At 33.7% G+C, this 18,884-nt stretch overlaps 2 protein-coding genes across 2 annotated transcripts; one reads left to right on the top strand and one right to left on the bottom strand.

Annotated features, from left to right (window-relative positions):
* The first annotated feature begins 822 nt into the window (after window positions 1–822).
* LOC105782378 (GATA transcription factor 28) lies at window positions 823–4,530 on the top strand. Its single transcript, XM_012607076.2, has 8 exons — window positions 823–988; window positions 1,218–1,576; window positions 2,506–2,589; window positions 2,805–2,938; window positions 3,034–3,156; window positions 3,328–3,433; window positions 4,005–4,076; window positions 4,199–4,530. Exons 2-8 carry the CDS (start codon window positions 1,250–1,252, stop codon window positions 4,295–4,297), a joined length of 945 nt encoding a protein of 314 aa, XP_012462530.1. The 5' UTR covers window positions 823–988; window positions 1,218–1,249; the 3' UTR covers window positions 4,298–4,530.
* A 5,041-nt stretch (window positions 4,531–9,571) lies between these two features.
* Window positions 9,572–17,155, bottom strand: LOC105783354 (dynamin-related protein 3A). Its single transcript, XM_012608760.2, has 20 exons — window positions 16,671–17,155; window positions 16,030–16,312; window positions 15,914–15,942; window positions 15,700–15,801; window positions 15,063–15,131; window positions 14,915–14,974; window positions 14,383–14,496; window positions 14,242–14,290; window positions 14,021–14,130; window positions 13,410–13,502; window positions 13,146–13,238; window positions 12,920–13,057; window positions 12,687–12,800; window positions 12,490–12,585; window positions 12,310–12,352; window positions 11,949–12,091; window positions 11,708–11,854; window positions 10,631–10,683; window positions 10,425–10,524; window positions 9,572–10,208 (listed from the first exon to the last, which is right to left on the bottom strand). The coding sequence occupies exons 1-20, from the start codon at window positions 17,049–17,051 to the stop codon at window positions 9,930–9,932; spliced, it is 2,496 nt and encodes an 831-aa protein (XP_012464214.1). The 5' UTR covers window positions 17,052–17,155; the 3' UTR covers window positions 9,572–9,929.
* Between the last annotated feature and the right edge of the window lie 1,729 nt (window positions 17,156–18,884).

Genomic DNA, 18,884 nt, shown 5'->3' with positions numbered 1-18,884 from the left:
AAATCAATTAGGCTATTGATTCGTCGGTTGGTTTGATTGATTCAAGCGGTCTGATTAAAAAATTATTAAAAATTTAAAAAAATTTGATTCAATTGATTTTTTGCTCGAATCAACCGGTTTAAAATCCCTTTTCGAATTGATACCCAAGTTTGACTGGTTAGTTTCAAACAATATTGGTTTATTGGGTGCCAATTTAGTTAGAAAAATATTAACATACACTTTGTTTTAAATGATAATCAATATCATTATAATGATATTGTCTTTTTTATATAATTTTTAAATAAAATAACTAAAAGCATTAAATATATATTTTCTTTGATCAATAAATTTTAAAAGAGAACATATTTATACATAGAATGTTTTATATCACCTCAGGGTGTGATATAATTTAATGTATAATTAAATATATGATTTTTTCTTTTAGAATTTTTAAAAAATATTATTATTTGGTGGAAAACTAGCTCTTCAAAACTATCATTACGTCCATCTGTAAAGCTGAGAATTCATTATCAACAAAAAGGGGAAATTGTGGTTTTGGCGCCGATTTAGTTTTTATATTGTAAATTTTATCTGTATACTATTAGTTTATTTAAATAAAAAAAATTAATACAGAAATGTGTCAGAGTGTTTTAAGGAAAAATTGAATCATTATTCTAATCGGAAAAGTAGAAGAATTAAATCAAAATTCTGAGAATAGGGGGATCAAATTGTAAAGAAATTCAGTTTTCATTCGAAAGTTCAATAAAATTCCCTTTATAGAAAAACATTATGATTAAACGATGTGCCAATGATTAAACATTTGATACAACCGGCCGTAGTTTTATCATTACCCTTTAGCTGGCCCTTTTTATTTTTGTCCCAAACCCTAAATTCTACCATTCGATTTCGCCATTCCCTTAACTCAGTGAGTCAACTCGGTACTCACCACTCACAAATCCCCACCAGTTTTACTGAGTTGGTTGATCACTCGCTCATCGTGGCATAAAGCGTAAATATCATCATTCGTCAGGGCTTTTTCATTTTCCTTCTTCCCCCAATCTGCTCCTTCATCTTCTTCCCCATCCTTTCTCCAATAGCTTCACATTTTAATTAATAAGAAAAACATTTGTTTTCGTTATTAAGTTAAATAAGTTATTAAATTCTTTTAAACTGTAGTTTTGAAATTTTCCTCTTACGGTTCTCTGATTTTTTTGGCTTCCAATTTTTTTTTTTTATAGTCAAAATTTGTGGGTATTTCGATGCGAAAGGAATGGAGAATTCGAATCACCACTCAACATCATTGTACGGTTCAGGTGCGATGAACATGCAACGAAACCCAGAAGATGAGGAGGAGGACGTTCCCGGCGGAGGCGGCGGAGGAGGTGAAGAGTCGGTGGATAACCCTCAGATTGGATACCAAGAAAGCGGCGGCGGGGTTGTTACGGTTATGAATAATGGCATGGAAGAAGCTTCTCACGCCAATCTTTATGGTCAAGGATCCGATTTAACCGCCGTTCAGGGTAATTCAAGTGCTGATCAACTCACCCTCTCGTTTCAAGGGGAAGTTTATGTCTTTGATTCCGTTTCACCTGACAAGGTTCGTTCTCTCTTTTTTTTTTTTCATGTGTCCTTTTTCTAGTAGTGTTAATTTTAATATAGTTTTGAAGCTATTTATTTCCTTTAAATGTTTACTTTTCGAATCTGGGTTTAGGTTAATTGCATTAATTAATGATTCTAATTGTCAAGTTGTGAGAATTATTAAGTAGCGACCAATTTTGTTTTACTTCTAATTTTGCTACAATTTTTTGTTTTGTTTTTTTGCATCTATGTTTTGGTTTACCTAGTCAATTAAATGTGGTGATGCCATTGCCTTTATCAAATGAAGACAGGGCTTCCCTTTTCACCTCAAAGTTTAGTTGTATCTGGTGGATATGCTCTGCATTTGTTCATTAACGATGTCCCATGTATCTACTTCCCATTAATTATTTTTGTTGCTTTTGATTGTCCCTTCTTATGTGTAAGAAGGCTTGTTCAAGACGGTTCTGTTCGGGTATATTCTAGTTGTCGTCATTGTTGTCCTTTTATTATGTAAGTTACATTCAGTTGCAGTTGTGTTGTGGCTGTTTAAACGTAACATTCTCAGTTAGTCTTACGCCTCCGGTCGTTTACATCTTTTGATTTCTTACTTTTCTCGGAGGGCACTTCTGTAAATTCAAGTGTATAGTTCAATATTAGGTGATTATGATATAAGACTGACATGTATTTTTTTAAATTGATCGTTAAACATAATAATATGTTTAGATGTAAAATTGTTGTGGATGATTGAATTGTGCGCGCTATTATTGCTTGAAGTAACAACAAGAATGTGTACAGTTCAGTCTTAGATGATTATGATGCAAGACTGACATGGAATTTTTTTTGTTGATCGTCTAAACATAATTGAATGTTAGGCTGTGGTGGATAAATTGCAGTAGGTGATATTATGGCTTGCAGTTTCAGGTATAAAGAAGTGCTTGAATTTTTCAGGTACAGGCAGTTTTGTTACTTCTAGGTGGATATGAAATCCCTTCGGGCATTCCTGCATTGGCTGCAACTCCTATTGCTCAAAGGGTATGCATTAGATGAATCATCTTAGTCATCTTGTGACTGATTCTTTAAGGAAGATTTGTTTTGTTTATACTTTTTCACTCCATTTATTACAATTCCCCTAGGGCATGGGTGACTTTCCTGGGAGGTCAATTCAACCCCATAGAGCTGCTTCTGATTCTTTAGGGAAGATTTGTTTTGTTTATACTTTTTCACTTCTTTTATTACAATTCCCCTAGGGCATGGGTGACTTTCCTGGGAGGTCAATTCAACCCCATAGAGCAGCTTCTTTAAACCGATTTCGGGAGAAGAGAAAAGAGCGGTGCTTTGATAAGAAAATCCGCTATACTGTGCGGAAAGAAGTGGCTCTCCGGTATTCCAATTATCATATTTTCCCCCCACCTTCTTTCTTCAAATGGAACTTGTTCATGCCACTGTCTTTCTAACACTCTATTTATGATTTGTTAGGATGCAGCGTAAGAAGGGCCAGTTCACATCAGCCAAGGCAATTTCTGATGAAGTAGCTTCGGCTTCTTCAGGCTGGAGTGGAACACCAGGCTCTGGACAAGATGAGAGCATGCAAGAAACTTTGTGAGTAGTCCTTTCTATGATCAAATAGCTTTCTAACAATTGATCATTGGATCGGTATTACACATCACTAAAAGATGTTAGTTTAGCTTGTCCTCTAGCTATTATATTTTTTGTGCCAATAAAAGGGATTTCTGTAGGTTCTCTTCTTTATTGTTTAGTTTTCCTGTGTAGATGCTCACACTGTGGAATCAGTTCTAAGAAAACTCCTATGATGCGTCGAGGTCCTGCTGGTCCAAGGACACTTTGCAATGCATGTGGACTCAAGTGGGCAAATAAGGTTTGTTAAAATAGGAAAAAGTTTTTTATAAGTCTATTCCTTGTGTCAATGCATGCGAACTCAAGATCTTACTATGAGATGATTGACAATTCTCTTAACTCTTTTGTTAATAATATATTCTTCATAATTTGAATTATATTTAATCACTCAAGACTATGATTAATCATTGTGATTTGTTAGAAAGGCATATCAATATGACCCATTATCATAAGCTTATTTTATTTTGTCCAAGTGTTTGAATTGCTTATTTTTCTTGTATGAATGGAATACAAGAGAAGGTGCTAGTTAGATTAACAGTAGAACCTTTTTTTGTTAATTTCTTGACTTTGATCACAGACATTGCCGGCACTTGTCTCTTCGCATGTCAGTTTCTTGATTAGAGTTGAAAAACTTGCCTCCAATCTTGCTTCAACCTTATGCTTCAAATTTACTGTAAATTTCGAAATTGGGGAACAACATTATAGATTGTGCTTGAGTACCAAACGTAGTACTTGTAGCTCGTAGGAAAAGATGTTCTTCAACAATCGCACGTAATTCTTTAGTTATTCACTTGGGAAATTGTGATTATCAGGGTGTTTTGAGAGACCTTTCGAAGGTCTCCATGGTAGCAATCCAGGATCCAACTGTGAAGACTACCGAACAGGTATTGCTAATTCAGAACAATATCCATCATAGTTATTCATTGCTTGTTTTCATTAGAGTTACATCCTAACCAGTCTACAAATCTCATAACTTTTTATTACAACATGGCGTGTGTTTTATCAGAGTGATGCTGAAGCTAATGAATCGGAGGCTGTAACTGGGACTGCAGTTGTTGTATTTTCATCGAACAGAGATAACTCTGGTGTGACTTCCGAAAGATGAGTAATACGGTGAGTGCAATGTTACTTTGGTGTTTCAAGGCAGATGTCAAACTTTGTTGTAATAATCCGAGATGGTTTGGCAACTGTATATATAATAGATATATGGCACATTGCCTTTGCTCATTTGTGTAAATAATTTTGAGATACAGGTTAACTAGTTTTATGTAACTTAGGAGTAAAGAACAACAAAACTCTCACCTTCAACATTAATTAATGTCCCCATATTTCTCTTCCCTTTTTTGGATCTTCACAATTATGAATGTGCTGTGCTTAATGAGGATAACTTTAGAGGTGGTAACCATCTCAGCCGATCATAATGTGTATATGTTTATCAAAGAGACTTAAGTAATGCAAGTCCAAATTGACAGGATTTACTTATATTAGCATATTTTAACAAGTTTTGTGATTAGTATTGTCGAAACCATTTTTATTTTTGAATGAAACAAAAATTAGTTGTCGATGAAAATTTAAAAATTAGGAGTCGCTACCAATCTTTTATTAAGGTGTGATTGGATCACCTAAAAAACGGCTTTGGTCTACGAGTTTTTTAAAAAGACGGGTTCGAGAGTCAGTTACGTACGAGGAAGTATTAACACTCTCGTAACGCCCAAAATTGGTACCAAATTGATTAATTAGTTGGTACCAATACGTTAGGGCACGACATTCTAATTTTTCTCAAAAATGAATTAGGGCAAAATACTAGTGCAATAAAAAATGTAAAAGAATATCCATTTATTCAAGATTTAAGAAATTGCGGTCCAATACGTTAGGGCACAATTCTTTTAAAATATTAAACTCGGAATACTTCCTTTATTATTTTTTAAAAAAAATATTCATTTCGAAAAATTAATGCGTCACATCCAATACGTTAGGACACAACGTGTTGAATTCCCAATAATGAGTTCTTATTTTTTTGACTAAGAGAAATGCTCGATTGTTAGATTTAACGAAGAAAATTGGAATCCAATACGTTAGGGCTCAATTTGCTTGAAAATCTTAAATACAAGCATTATCTCAATTTTGAAAAGTTTGAAATCAAGTAAAAAAAATGATGTGATGCTACATTAGGTATACAATGCAATAACAAATACTACAATGGCATAGAAATAATATAGACAAATGAATAAATAAAATCAATATACATAATAAAAATAATCACATACAAAATATCAAATAAATGATCAAAATAAAAAACAATTCTTTTTAACATATAAACGAAAACATGAATTAATAATCGAACAAAAAATAAACAAAATATATAGAATAAAAAAAGCACATAATATATGCATTGAAATTAAAAGTCATACACATAATTTACATATGAAATCTTGGGTTATGAAACTTATGCATATATAATACATGATGCATTTATGAAAATAAAGGAAAAATATAAATATAAAATATATAAAACATATATTTGCATTTTTTAAAATAACTCTATTCATATATATATAAAAATAAATAAAAATTTGGTTAAAATATTAATATGTATACATACATATATACTAAAATAAATATATACATATAAATTATAAAATAATTACATAAAAATGATTACATTATCAAAATTAATTAATTTTAAGATAAATATATAAAAAAACTAAATTAAACTGGAAATGAAAATCAGGGAAGAAATCAGCAAATAAGTGAAGTTTAAAGGACCCTATTGAACACGTCAATAATGTAAAGGGGCTGGAAGGGAAATTTTCCCTTCTCCTCTAAAACGGCGTCGTTCAAATTGGACCAAATCGAAATTTGAAATAAATCACAGTGAAAAATTTAAAAAGAAAAAAAAAACTTGATTGCCTAACCCCTAAAAAAGAAAGGACTAAAAGGGTAAATAACCCAAAAATAAAAAACGCGCGGATCCCCTAGTATGGGTCGGGTCGCGCGCGGGTTGCGTAAAACGGTGCCGTTTTGGCACTAAAAACCCTTAGGTGAAACGGCGTCGTTTTATTTATGCTATAAAAGCCAAAAATCTCCAAAAATTTTCATTTCTTCCTTCCTCTTTAAAAAAAATCTGAAGAAAGCACTCTCAACCTTCCCCCCTTTTCTCCAAGCTCCGACCTAAGTCCGATCAACGGCCGATCATCGGCCACCGCGCCGGCCGCTGATCTCTGGCGCCAGGACCGCCGTCTGCGGTGGCCAAAAAAAGGGAAAATTCCCTATTCGGCCTTTTCGACCCTTCTAAACCCAGATCCAGGCTCAAAACTCCCAAAAATTAACAAAAAAATCCCTACAAAATCGAGAAACCTTTCGGTTTTCGACCACCGGTCCTCGGGGGTGGTTCCCTCAAACGCCTCAGCGCCGCCTCAGAGTCTAAAGAAAGGTAGTTTTTTTTTTTGTTTTATTTATATAGAAATAAAAAATGAAAATAACAACAGTAGATTAACGTAAAAACGAATTTTTAAAAAAAATAGATGTAAACCTTAGGACTGATTTTGCTTTATGTTGTATTCTCTCTTTTCTTGTGAATATAATCGTGCCCTTTTTTATTGATTTCGAAAATCGGCCCCCATTACAGTGCTTTGGTGGCTTTTTATATAGCCGAATGAAACAATTAAAAGAAGAAAAAATATCTGTTTTCTTTTGATTTGATTTGCAAATCTCTGATTTTATTTTCCATATATTGTTTGTTTCCATTTTCGTGCAGGTATGAAGATTCGGCTCTTGCTGATGGTTGCGGCGCGAGGATCTATCCTAGAAACCCTAAGGGTTTCCAAATCTGCTTTGGGCTTCTGTTTGGTTTGGGCCTCAGTTAGGTTTGGGCCACATAGGTTTGGGCCACCTCGGGCCCTTTAGATCCAGGCCAAAATAGGGTGTTACAAGTATTTTAGCAAGTCAATCCTAATATTTATTATTTTATTGTAGATAATGCCTGTAGAATTTTTAATCAATTAAAAATGTTTAATTCTTTATTTAATGTAAGAGATTTTTAACTGTTAATTATATATTGGTAAATTAATAGATATGATTTAGGGGCAAATTACACATAAAAACCCTATTTTTTTAAAATTTATCGAAATGGGCCCGATATTTTATTATTTACCGGAATGGGCCATTTTCCCCGAAATCGCGTCCACATCAGCGCGATGTCAGGGGATGTGTCAGCAAAGCGTGTCCACGTCAATGCGATTACTTACGTGACAACAAATCGCGTCCACGAAAGCGCGATTTGCTGACGTGGAAGCAATAATTTATGAACAGTTTATGTTTTTTAGCTTGGAAAACTTTGAAATGTCATAACTTTTGGCTCGGTTGTCTGATTGAGATGATTTTTTTTTATTTCGAATAACTTTTCGAGATCTACGCGCTGACAAACATTCGAAGGCGGTTTGCCGCAGTTTTCGTCGAAAAAGATCCTTTTTTGCCTCTAAATTTGATTTTTTCGGTTTAAAATTGAATTTTGAAACATTCAAATAATTATTTTCCTTATTTATTTGAAGTAAACACCGGATTTTTTTTTACAGAATTGTTGTATTATTTTTTCTTATTTGACACGTGTATGGAATAGGTCCGATAAATCATTAGAACGTAAGTAATATAATTAAGATAATAACAGATATTTTATAATATGTCAATTAATTAGTTTAGCTTAGTTGGTTAAGATGCTTGCTCTTTTCCCTTAGTACCTTAGTTTAAATCTTGTTGGTAATAATTTTGAATCTTTTTGTACTTGTTGCATTTATTTTTTAATCAATTAACTCTTCAATATTACATTAATATATATTATTAGTAATAGTATAGACGGATTGACAATTTGAGCTACAATATTATGAATATTAACTACAATACATAATTTGAGCTACATATTACAGTTTAATATTTATTATTAGGGGCAAAATACCAAAAAAAGGGTAAATTCACATAAAAGCTCTATTTTTTTAAAAATTTACCGAAATAGGCCCGGTATTTTATTATTTACCGGAATGGGCTATTTTCCCCAAAATCGCGTCCACGTCAGCGTGATGTCAGGGGACGTGTCAGCAAATCGCGTGGACGTCAGTGCGTTTTGCTGATGTGTCAGAAAATCGCGTCCTCGTAGGTGCGATTTGTGTCCACGTAAGCAAAGCGCGCTGACGTGGACGCGATTTGCACGTCCCCTGACATCGCGCTGACGTAGACGTGATTTTGGGGAAAATGGCCCATTCCGGTAAATAATAAAATACGGAGCCCATTTCGATAAATTTTAAAAAAATAAGGCTTTTTTTGGTATTTTGCCCATGATTTAGATATTAAAATAAAATTTCATGTTCTTGACATATATATATTTATATTGAAAAAAGCAATTTCAAAGTGCCATATAAAAAGTTGAGCGTGTACATGTAGACATCAGTTAATATTTTCAGTTTTCTTAAATTCTTAGTCTATTCATTAATTAATTTATTTGAAGAAAAAAACCTTTTTTTCTTGAAACATTCGTTACTCGTTTCAATTGTAATTATCAGTATGAATATTTACGATTTAGGGTCTGTTTGATTGCCAATAAAATATTTTCCGTAAAATGATTTCGGGAAAATGTTTTACTTTTCTGTAAAATGATTTACTGGAAAATATTTTCTGGTGTTTGATTGAATCTGTGTAAAATATTTTAATTTGTTTGGCGATTTCCTGGAAATATTTTACGAAAAAATTGTTTTTACATATATTGATATATATTAATAAATTTTTATATTTTAAAGTATTTTTACATATGTTGCAATGATTTATTTATAATAATACTCAATTATTAAGCTACAATATTAATCGTTATAAATTGAAAAAAAATTAATATCAAATAAATTATTTGTAATTGTGTTAAAAAACAAGTATTGAATAATTAAAAAAACAAGTTACTGGAAAATCGATAAACAGAAGCAATTTTGTACCGGAAATGAAGGAAGGAATGAAGGAGGCAATAGAGAGGAGAGCACGGACAATGTCTTACGGAAATTGAAAGAGTAAGACATTTTCCCTAAAATGCAACCCATTTTCCCTTGTTTTGGAGTTCATTTTCCAAATGGAAAATATTTTCCGCCAATCAAACGCTGGAAAAGTTAGAAATAATTTTCCAGAAAATCAATTCCTGCAATCAAACAGACCCTAAAATTATTGTCGGTAAGGATCTCAGTTCTATTTGAGGTATTCACACCTATTGGATCTAATCACAAGGAACACCACCAGCTTTAAACAAGGTGCCAAATGTGGATAAAAAAAACGCCGCGCTTAAACGCCCCAATACTCAATTTCCCTTGAAGTTGAGTTCCGATGAGACGAATTCAAAATTGGCAAGTGATTAAACAAGAATCCAAAATTTAATTCAATTGTTATCTCATGTTCTCCCAAAAAGAAAAAATCGAATGCAAAATTGAAAATTACATGCAAAACCCCAAAAAAAAATGAGATTCAAATCTCACATCAATTCACATTTGAAAGTAAACATCGGGCCGCATTACCCAAAGCTAAAACTATTGTTTTTGACCCGCAAAAGAACAGGTTTCTCATCCCATTGTTCTTTCTAAAACTATAAACAACCCAAGTATAACCCTATATTATGATAGCTAACTAGACTGAGCAATCAAATGAATATAATGCCCTCCCGCTTAGATGAAAGGAACTTGAACTGAAATGCACCCTTGTCTGTTCCATTCGTCTTAATAATCAACTGTAGGATAGAGACCTGGCATGTAACTACGTCCACTTCCATTTGAATCTGTATTATTAGCATACGAGTGTGTCGACAGTTCACCAGAGTGAGATGACTTGCGAGATTTTGGGTTTTTAGGAGAAGCTGTATAGGCATCGTCTGAACCACCCGAAGAGTATATTGATGATGTTGGCAGTCCGTGGATCTTTGGCAAGCCTGTTGGATCCGAACCCAAACTGTATCCCCTCTCTACTGTTTCAGCTTCCAATGGCAACTCGTCCAATGTCTATTCAAAAGGATTTTGAGAAAGTACATTAAAATATGTGTATATATGTCGCTTAATGTCTTAATGCTGTATTTTAGTATGAAAACAAAAATTAAGCAAAATTGCCAGAGGATTTAGGGCATATCGACACAAGTGTACACATGGACGAAGACATTTGTCATTTGTTATTTTGACAAACAGATTATGACATGATGATATGTGGTAAAGAGAACGCACCCTGAATGCCTGTTGGAGAACTCGGAGTGTTTCTCGAGTACGTTTTCTCTTAGAAGCAATCTCATCAGGTTCCTGTAACATTTCTTCAAACAGATTTTCTCTGTTTCAGATCATAAGACAGATAGACAGACAGGATACTCAAAGGTCAGCAAAGAGATGGTCAAAAGTACAAATAATTGAAATCAAACCAAAGAGCACAGTATTACCTGTAAAGCTTTTTGATAAAGACATTGTGAAGTTCTCGTTTTGTATGGTTTACCTGGATATAGATATTATCAACAAACAGATCAATATTCATATAATGTTGCGGCTTAACAAATTGGACCACAAACTATAGATAGGAAGAAAAGGGTTGTACTTACAAGAATTACAACAGTTTCAGATTCCAATGAAAGAAAAAACTATGGCAAACATAACCTTTTAAATCAAAAGCAAACTTTTTGACCAAGGCTCGCTCCATGTTCTAAATGTACAAGTAAAACAGGATACAATATTCATACAATCATGAAATTCTAAGGACCCTCCAACCAGAGCTAAAACACATCAACCGCACACAGAAACGAAAAGAACCTTGTCCAGCATTCATGACATAAGCTTCTTCTCTCCGGATCAAAAATAGCCAGGACAGAAATCAACATAGCACCAAAAATTATTTAGGTCAATTCACATTGTTGCTAAACTGATATATGGACAAAATGGAAATTAATTTGGCTAGAAAGATTTACAATTTCCTAACTGGAGCACCACAATGTTTTTTTCACAATTTCAGGACCTAGGACATGAACAAGGGTAAAACAGTAAAAGGCATGATGAAACTGTTACATGTCAACTACTTATTATTAGATTAGTTTATTATTTTATTAGGAGATTATATTTATGAGTATTTTATATCTTTAGGAGATTCTTTTAATAAAGTATTTTTTGAGAGATATTAGGAGGCTTCCTTTATTCAGAGTCGTTTTTTAAATTTACTTAGGTTATAAGTATTTTATTTAAACAAGTAAACCTATATAACCTCTATTTAAGAGGTTGATTGCTAGAAATAAAATTAAGTCAGATTAAGCAAATTTTAGTAGATTTAAGATTCTCTCTAACAGTCTTAAGGCCTGGAATTCCCTTGGATGAGTTCCACTTGTTAATCATAGATCATTCATGAGGAAGAGGAAAAAATCAGGGAAAGAGCCCTGATAAGACAGACGGTTTGCCTGTGAATCATCCGGTGACAAGTCAGTTGGCACCGTAACAGAAACTTAACTACCAAATATGTTTGGTTCTAAACTTACCAAGAAGTGCATAATTGCTTTAGGCACAGAGTCCTCTATATTCTTCCTAACAATGTCATAGTATGATCTCAAGAGCAATTTGGTAACAGCAATTTCAATAGCTTCAGTTTCTGAACGATCTTCTGAAGGCCTCAGGACTGATGGTGGCTGAAAAGAATTAAAAACAATGCTTGTCAAGACTGAATACTTATGTTTTTTAATTTAGGACTGGACCCTTGTAGGATTATCTAACTGCATGCACCTCTCTCAAATGGATCATGGAAAATGCCTGTTCCATGTTATGAACAGGTTCTGTGTATGGCTTGTTTGTCGAGCTCTCCTTTGCTGATGAGCGGTTATCACTGCCACCAAATATTGATGAAACCCAAGTTGAACCACTTGTACCTGACCCACAGAGAAAATATCATTCTACTATAACCGGTGAGAACAATCAAAAACCCAAAAATTCATGTCAGAAATTCCCTAGACAAAAGAAAAAGGGGGCAGGGGAGAAAACCGTCAATATTGACCTCCTTATTGGACAAAAATACCAAAAAGAACATCAAAATATCATAAATTAAAGCCGCGTAAAAAATTCAAAATTATAGTCTAAAATGCAGTACCGCTGGATGGAGCTTTTTCAACATCTGCAACAGGGCGGGCTCCCTGCACTCGAATGGAGTTAAAAGTTGCAAGTTATTTATCATCAGTAACATACGAGAGAGAGAAAGATTGGAAAAACAAGGGGGAACAGCACAGAAGAGAAGCATATATGGGGCAGCAGAAACACAAAATTTTCATGCCTGATCAGCCACGATTCCATTAACTTGTCTAGCAATAATAGCCCGAGATTTAACACTTCTTTCAGAACCAGGTGCCTTATCAGTCTCTAATCCATCCTGATTAAGTCAATAAAGAAATAGAAAAGAATGAAAATAAAGAGGAATTAAGATTAATAGTAGCAATAGTACCAAGGAAATGAGTACGGCCAGAGATCTACCTTTGATCTAGATATGGGAAGAGCAACCCTGGAATTCCTGAACTGTTGATTGGCAAGCTCCACAGCCTTGCTCCCACCAATAAAATTCGGGTGTGAAGTATTTATGTAATCCATCTGCAAAGTAGAATGGGATATATCATGTTTACCGCATTGACAGTATCAAGTTTATATTTTGTGATAGGATTAGGAATAGAAACATAAAATTAAATCAAATTAAAATAGCATAGTCATACCTCCATTTCAATAATATGACCTATCATTGTCTCAGATGGTTCAAGACCTTCTCGGAGAAAATTTCCAATAACTTGGTCCATATGCTTTCTCAGAACGGGAAACCGCTGCAGTTCATTAACCATACAGCGATGGCTTATCTGGGAAGAGGACAATTCTATTAGAAAATCTAGATAGCCAAGTAACAGAGCTTTGAGACTACAATGACAAGCTGGAAGATAAAATTACCTTTATTAACTCATCATATATGAACCTGGCACATTGAAGGCTTGGATCTAGCAGACGTGCTATTTGCCTTCGAACAAGTACTTCAAATGGGACCTACAAATAGAAGTTGAATTATAACAATAGGCTTAACATAAAATAATTCCAAGCAACACTCTGGAAAACAGCTCTCTAGGTTTGCATAAAAACAAAAATATTCTTCGATTAAGCAATTAAATTAGAAGCCTCTTCTTTTTGAAAATAAAATTAGAAGCCAATTAAACCTACTTCTGGTACGAATAGCGCAGATCGAGGACCGGTTGCATTCTGAATGGCTGTTCGAATGTCATCATCAGTCAAGTCTTCACATGGATCAACCTCCTGTAAAACAAATCAGTTAACAGCAAACTCAAAACCAGCACCATGCAGAACTATGCACATAAAGGCACTTGTATAGACGCACATTATCTTTCTAGAGTTGCAATGTAAGACTACTCATGTCGGTGTTCTAAATGAAGCAGTATCAGTGTGCAACAAATATGAAGATTTTATTTTTTTACCTGAAAAGAGGGAAGGAGAAAAATTACTCTTATTAACATCAAGAAACTAAGGTTGACCTTTTTCTTATCCTGTCCTAGAAGAGAGCATGCAGAAAATCATTCCTGAGGGAGGGAATGCACATCACAGGGAACCCGTGGTAATGTGAACGACAGAATATAGTAATTAATGACCAATAATTTTGCACAATGATATGAATAGTAACTAAGAACCAACTTTTGTAGAATGATGTGAAGAAACACCCTAAAGATAAAGCAACATAAAATGGAATGGGAAACAAATAAAAGTTCCTCAGAGTGAAAAGCACGAAAATATTAAGGCACAAATCTCAGTCTACACACCTCTAAGCTCTTAACAAAGATAGATTGGAAAATATAATGAATCCTTGCTCCACCAGATAGCTCAGATGTAGACATTTCTTCATTTTTCCCCTCTACTATTGACGAGAAAGCTGTTTCCAACGAAGCATTAATTTATGGCATCATTAGCAATATACTAGAATGTATACCATTGGTGATTAAGAATAATAATAAAATTATGGCAGTCAAACAAAAACATTTACCTTCACAGTACTTCGAAAGAATATTCAGTAGAAGAGCTCCCTGACCAGCCTACAGGTTTTAACACCATAATCTTGTCATAAGAAAATTATTTCAGATGCTTTTTTCAACCAAGTTCGTGGTAAACAAACAAATATGCATACCCTTGATTCTGTGATTTCTCCATAGCTTGCATGTTCCTTTGCCAAAGACACCAGCGCAGAACTAATACGTGATTTCAGCCCAGGAAGTATTGCCTTGATATGTTGGACTAAAATCTACATTGAAACAGCATAGAAAGACTCAACAACAAGATGAAAGAAATATAGAAAGCTCCCCATGCCAAGCAGTACATATCTCTATGTCATGCACAACAGGGTCATGAGGCTGAACTAAGAATGACAAAAATGTCACCGACTAGCGTAAAACCTTCAATATATCCCATAAGCACCAAGGTGCTTGATTCAGGTAAAAAAAAAAAGTTAAGTAGGAATCCTCCAGATATAACTCAGCCTAAAAGGTTGCTCTAGAGTCTAGATTTCCACCAAGTGCCTAGCATAAAGAAAGGGGGTAAATAGCACAACAGGGGAAAGTAAATATTAATAGAAAACTTGAATGCTAGAACAAAGCATTGACATTAAAAATTGTGATTTATTCTCCATAAAGTCCTGGAAACTTCATTTGCAAATATTTTACCTGATTCAACTTCTTCGCCAATTGAGGAACACCACAACGATCAGCCAGACCATTATATACCTATGGCAAAAAGAAATAAGCAAATTGATGATGGAAGCTGTATAAAACAATGAACAAATGTTAAAGGTTGGTCTTGGTGCAGGCATACTGGACGGCTGCGGAAGAACTTTTCCTCCGCCACAAGGGCATCCTTGATACTCCGGTTCAGTAAAATATCCTGTTTACACATGCAATCAAACTATCAGCGCAATAGTAAAATAAGATGCCTGATAAGCAGTATATGATATATAATAGCAAAAATGTAGTCATCAAGAAGTAAATTTTTTATGGATATGACTAATTAACGTTTAATTGCTTTTTTGGAGGGAAATAAAGGGTTTTTCAGGCAGCAGTACCCTTATCAGTGCTCTTGCATAAATGTTATGACTAATTGTTAAAATATGACTAACTGTCAAAAAGAAGTCATCAAGAAGAAAGCTATAATAATTTCTAACCATGAAAGAATGATGGCAGGACATGTAAATGGGAGTGAAGATCACACCAGGCAAAATAGCATGAAAAGATTAGTATATGTTCTAATCCAATGGGACAATATGAAGAAAGACCGAAATTTCATTAGAGAATCTTGAAGTAGTGACTATAGCATAATATTTAAGAAAAACAAAAAACTCTAAAAATGACAAATCATCCCATTAACATTGTACTTGGAAACTATTTGCTTTAAAAGAGTAAAAATGTACAAACTGATGAATAATATCTTCAATTCAGTTAAGCTACACTCTTACCTCCTGACTTCGATTCACAACACCTATGTAACCAAGTCGAAGGGGAATCACTTTTCCAAGCAACAGGTTACGAGCATCAGTACCTCTGTCCATTATATCAAGCTGATTCATAAGCAAAGAAGCCAAAACTAGTCAGAAATGTAGAACAGCTTATGTATACGTAACGCTATAATTTGATATTTTGAAAAGGAGATTTTCACGTTAAAAGATGAACCTTTGTGATAACCCCAATGGTTCTAGTACCTGCCAGCAGAAAATTAGCAAAATTAGTCAATTAAATAAACATCAACAGGAACTCAAGCAGAAGTGGGGTTTTGTTAGTTTAAGTACCATCAGGATCAGCATTTCCTGCAAGTTGAAGAGCATCAGAGTTTGCTAAATCTGAATTAGCTGGAGTAACAGCCAGAATCAGACAGCTTGGTTGTTTAATGTACGACATGATCATTGTTCTAATTCTAGCTTCAATATCAGAGGGTTGATCACCCACAGGAACTTTTGTGATTCCAGGCAAATCCACAAGAGTGATATCAAGAACATTTGGTGAGAAAATCTTAAGTCGAATCTGCCTGTCAGAGACACCTTTGTTCCCTCCAGCCTCCCTGTCTGTCTCAGCCTGCAACCAGATAGGATTTATTTAGCTGAAGGCATTTTTTTCAATTAGTACTCAAAAAGAAGAATCTCGTCTCCTAAAAGCTCCAGTGCAGTGAATTCCAATATAATTATCACCTAAAGCCTAATTACTCATTTTTGCAACTCCCGGTTTCCCCAGTCACAACTCATCCTGCAGCTTAATTGTGTCCTATTTATAGAATAAGCATCTTTCTCGCTTCAAAATTTTATCACAACTTTCATAGTGCTTAGGCAACAGTCAACCAGGGAAAATTCAAAAAATGCCTAGCAGTTTTTTGAATTGAAGAATCAAAACGCCTAACTTCATAATTCTCAACCATAAAAAGCAAGCAACACAGAACCTGAATCTCCCTGCGAATCTCAGAGAAGTCATAGAAGCGCTTTCCAGGCAAGTGAAGAAACTCGCCGTACTCCTCTTCAGAACCATCAAGCTTACGCTTGGTCTGGAGTAGCTGAAGGACTAGCGGACGGCGCGTGCAGATATCGTTACCTCGAGGCAAGAAATCACGTCCAACGAGTGACTCGAGCACGCTGGACTTTCCACTACTCTGACTTCCGACCACCGCCACCTGCGGCAACTCTATCGTGGACTGGCTACCAAGCTGAGCGAAGATGTCCTGAAGCTTGTTCACTATCGGTATAACGGAAGATCCCAATGGAGCCACAGATGATTGTGGCGGCGGCTGCGCCGATGCTGCCACGGCTGCCGCCTCTTCAGCCATTGACTTTCAATAATTAACTGATGGATGACACAAGATCAGAGATTTAGAGATGAAAAATTTATGAACTCTAGGGTTTTGGAAGAAAAACAGATCTTAGAAAATGCAATTACTGATTTGAAATTTCTTTTGACTTTTCTTCGTATTTTTTAAAAAGTTAGGGTAAAATTTAACAATGTTCCATAATATTTTATCAATATTTCATTTTCATCCATAAATTTTAAATTTTGCATTAATAATTAATAATTTTATTAATATTTCTTTTTCATCCTATACATTTAACAAGTGAGCACTTTAAATAATTTAATTTAATTCATGTATCGGTAAAAAATAAAAACAATGTTAAATCTTAACGCAGTTAATGTGTACCATTTAAAAAATTATATGTAATGTTTTTTCAATTTGCAATTTAACTCTAAATAAAATGAATTCATCAATTAACTATAGTAACACTAGTAAAATTTAACTTATTTGCCCTTTTTAGTGGTATAAAAATCAAATTTACTCATTTAATAATATATGCATTAATTTCAACCATTCTTTATAAGAGAAGACTTGTCAAACTGGGGTGTAAATTAGACACTAGTGATCGCAACTATTCGATTTCGATTCAAATTTTTTTGTATTCTTTTAGTCAAGCTCGAGCTATTGATGAGCCGAATTCGAGAATCATAATACTCTATTTGAACAGGTTATGAACCTAATTGAGCCTTTTCATTTTTAATAAAATTTTAAATCATGAAATTACATTTATACCCCTGTAAAAGGAATTTAATTACGAATGGGTTCGAGCTTGAATACAACTAAACTTAATCAAGCTCAAACTCAAGTACAAAAATTAATAAATAAGCTTAATCAAGTTGAAGTATCTCGATTATGTCACGAGTGGAGCTCAAACTTCAAATTTAATGTTCGAGTTGAACTTAAACCGAATATTGAACCTTGAACTTGGAGTCCAGTTCAAGTTGGCACTATTCGAGTTCAGCCCAACTTGATTACACTCCACTGGTAAATACTTTCACCGCATTTATCATCTTTTAACCTTTTTTTTCATATTTCATTCTCATCCATGTACTTCTGTCTTTGAAAAATATATATATTATCTGGAAAAATATCATGTGAATTTTAATAATTAATAATTAATAATTTGACAATAATTGAAGTATTGAATGCAAAAACTAATTTTAAAGGCTTTTAATCTAAATACGTTTTCTAAATAATATTTTAACAATTTTAAAAATAAAAGGAATAATTGTTGAGGTGTATATACTTTATGTAGATATATATAAATGTATAACATTAGAAACAAAATTCATTTTATATAAAATGATAAATTTTTGGGAGAAAAATAAATGCAAATGAACTTTTTCATATAAATGGAATAATTTGATTGAAATTATTGACCCTTGGAAAAATTAGTAATTAAGTCTCAAAAAATTAAATTTTGAAAAGTAAATACATAATATGTTTTTATCAAAACATTTAAAAATAATTTATACACTTGCTCATAAAATGTTATCAATAAACTTCACATGCACATTCATCATTCAACAAATTTCAGTAATCCATTTTACTAATTTAAAAATAATAAGATCTTAACTTTTTTATTGATATTGAAATGTATTATAATTTCTTTTTATTAGCACAAATACAATATAGTTACAAGTACAATACGTGTACAAAAAGATACGAGTCCAATTACAATATAGAATTCAACCGAACAACACACAACGCATACAAAGCTTGACCATTAATTTAAAAGAATCAAATAAAACTCACACATAAAATACGTACATTGATTATAAAATATTTCAGTATATATTATTTAGATCGGTA

This window comes from Gossypium raimondii, chromosome 13, assembly GCF_025698545.1.
Source record: "Gossypium raimondii isolate GPD5lz chromosome 13, ASM2569854v1, whole genome shotgun sequence".
Classification (NCBI taxonomy): Eukaryota; Viridiplantae; Streptophyta; class Magnoliopsida; order Malvales; family Malvaceae; genus Gossypium; species Gossypium raimondii.
The sequence above is the reverse complement of the archived record's forward strand: the minus strand, read 5'-3'. Positions and strand labels throughout refer to the sequence as shown.

Coding starts and splice junctions, on each gene's coding strand:
- LOC105782378 (XM_012607076.2), top strand. CDS start 1,250: ATGGAGAATTCGAATCACCACTCAACATCATTGTACGGTTCAGGTGCG. Junction 3,157..3,327: donor GAGAGCATGCAAGAAACTTT/GTGAGTAGTCCT, acceptor TTTCCTGTGTAG/ATGCTCACACTGTGGAATCA. Junction 3,434..4,004: donor GACTCAAGTGGGCAAATAAG/GTTTGTTAAAAT, acceptor TGTGATTATCAG/GGTGTTTTGAGAGACCTTTC.
- LOC105783354 (XM_012608760.2), bottom strand. CDS start 17,051: ATGGCTGAAGAGGCGGCAGCCGTGGCAGCATCGGCGCAGCCGCCGCCA. Junction 15,802..15,913: donor CCATTGGGGTTATCACAAAG/GTTCATCTTTTA, acceptor CTTATGAATCAG/CTTGATATAATGGACAGAGG. Junction 14,975..15,062: donor AGTTCTTCCGCAGCCGTCCA/GTATGCCTGCAC, acceptor TTTTTGCCATAG/GTATATAATGGTCTGGCTGA.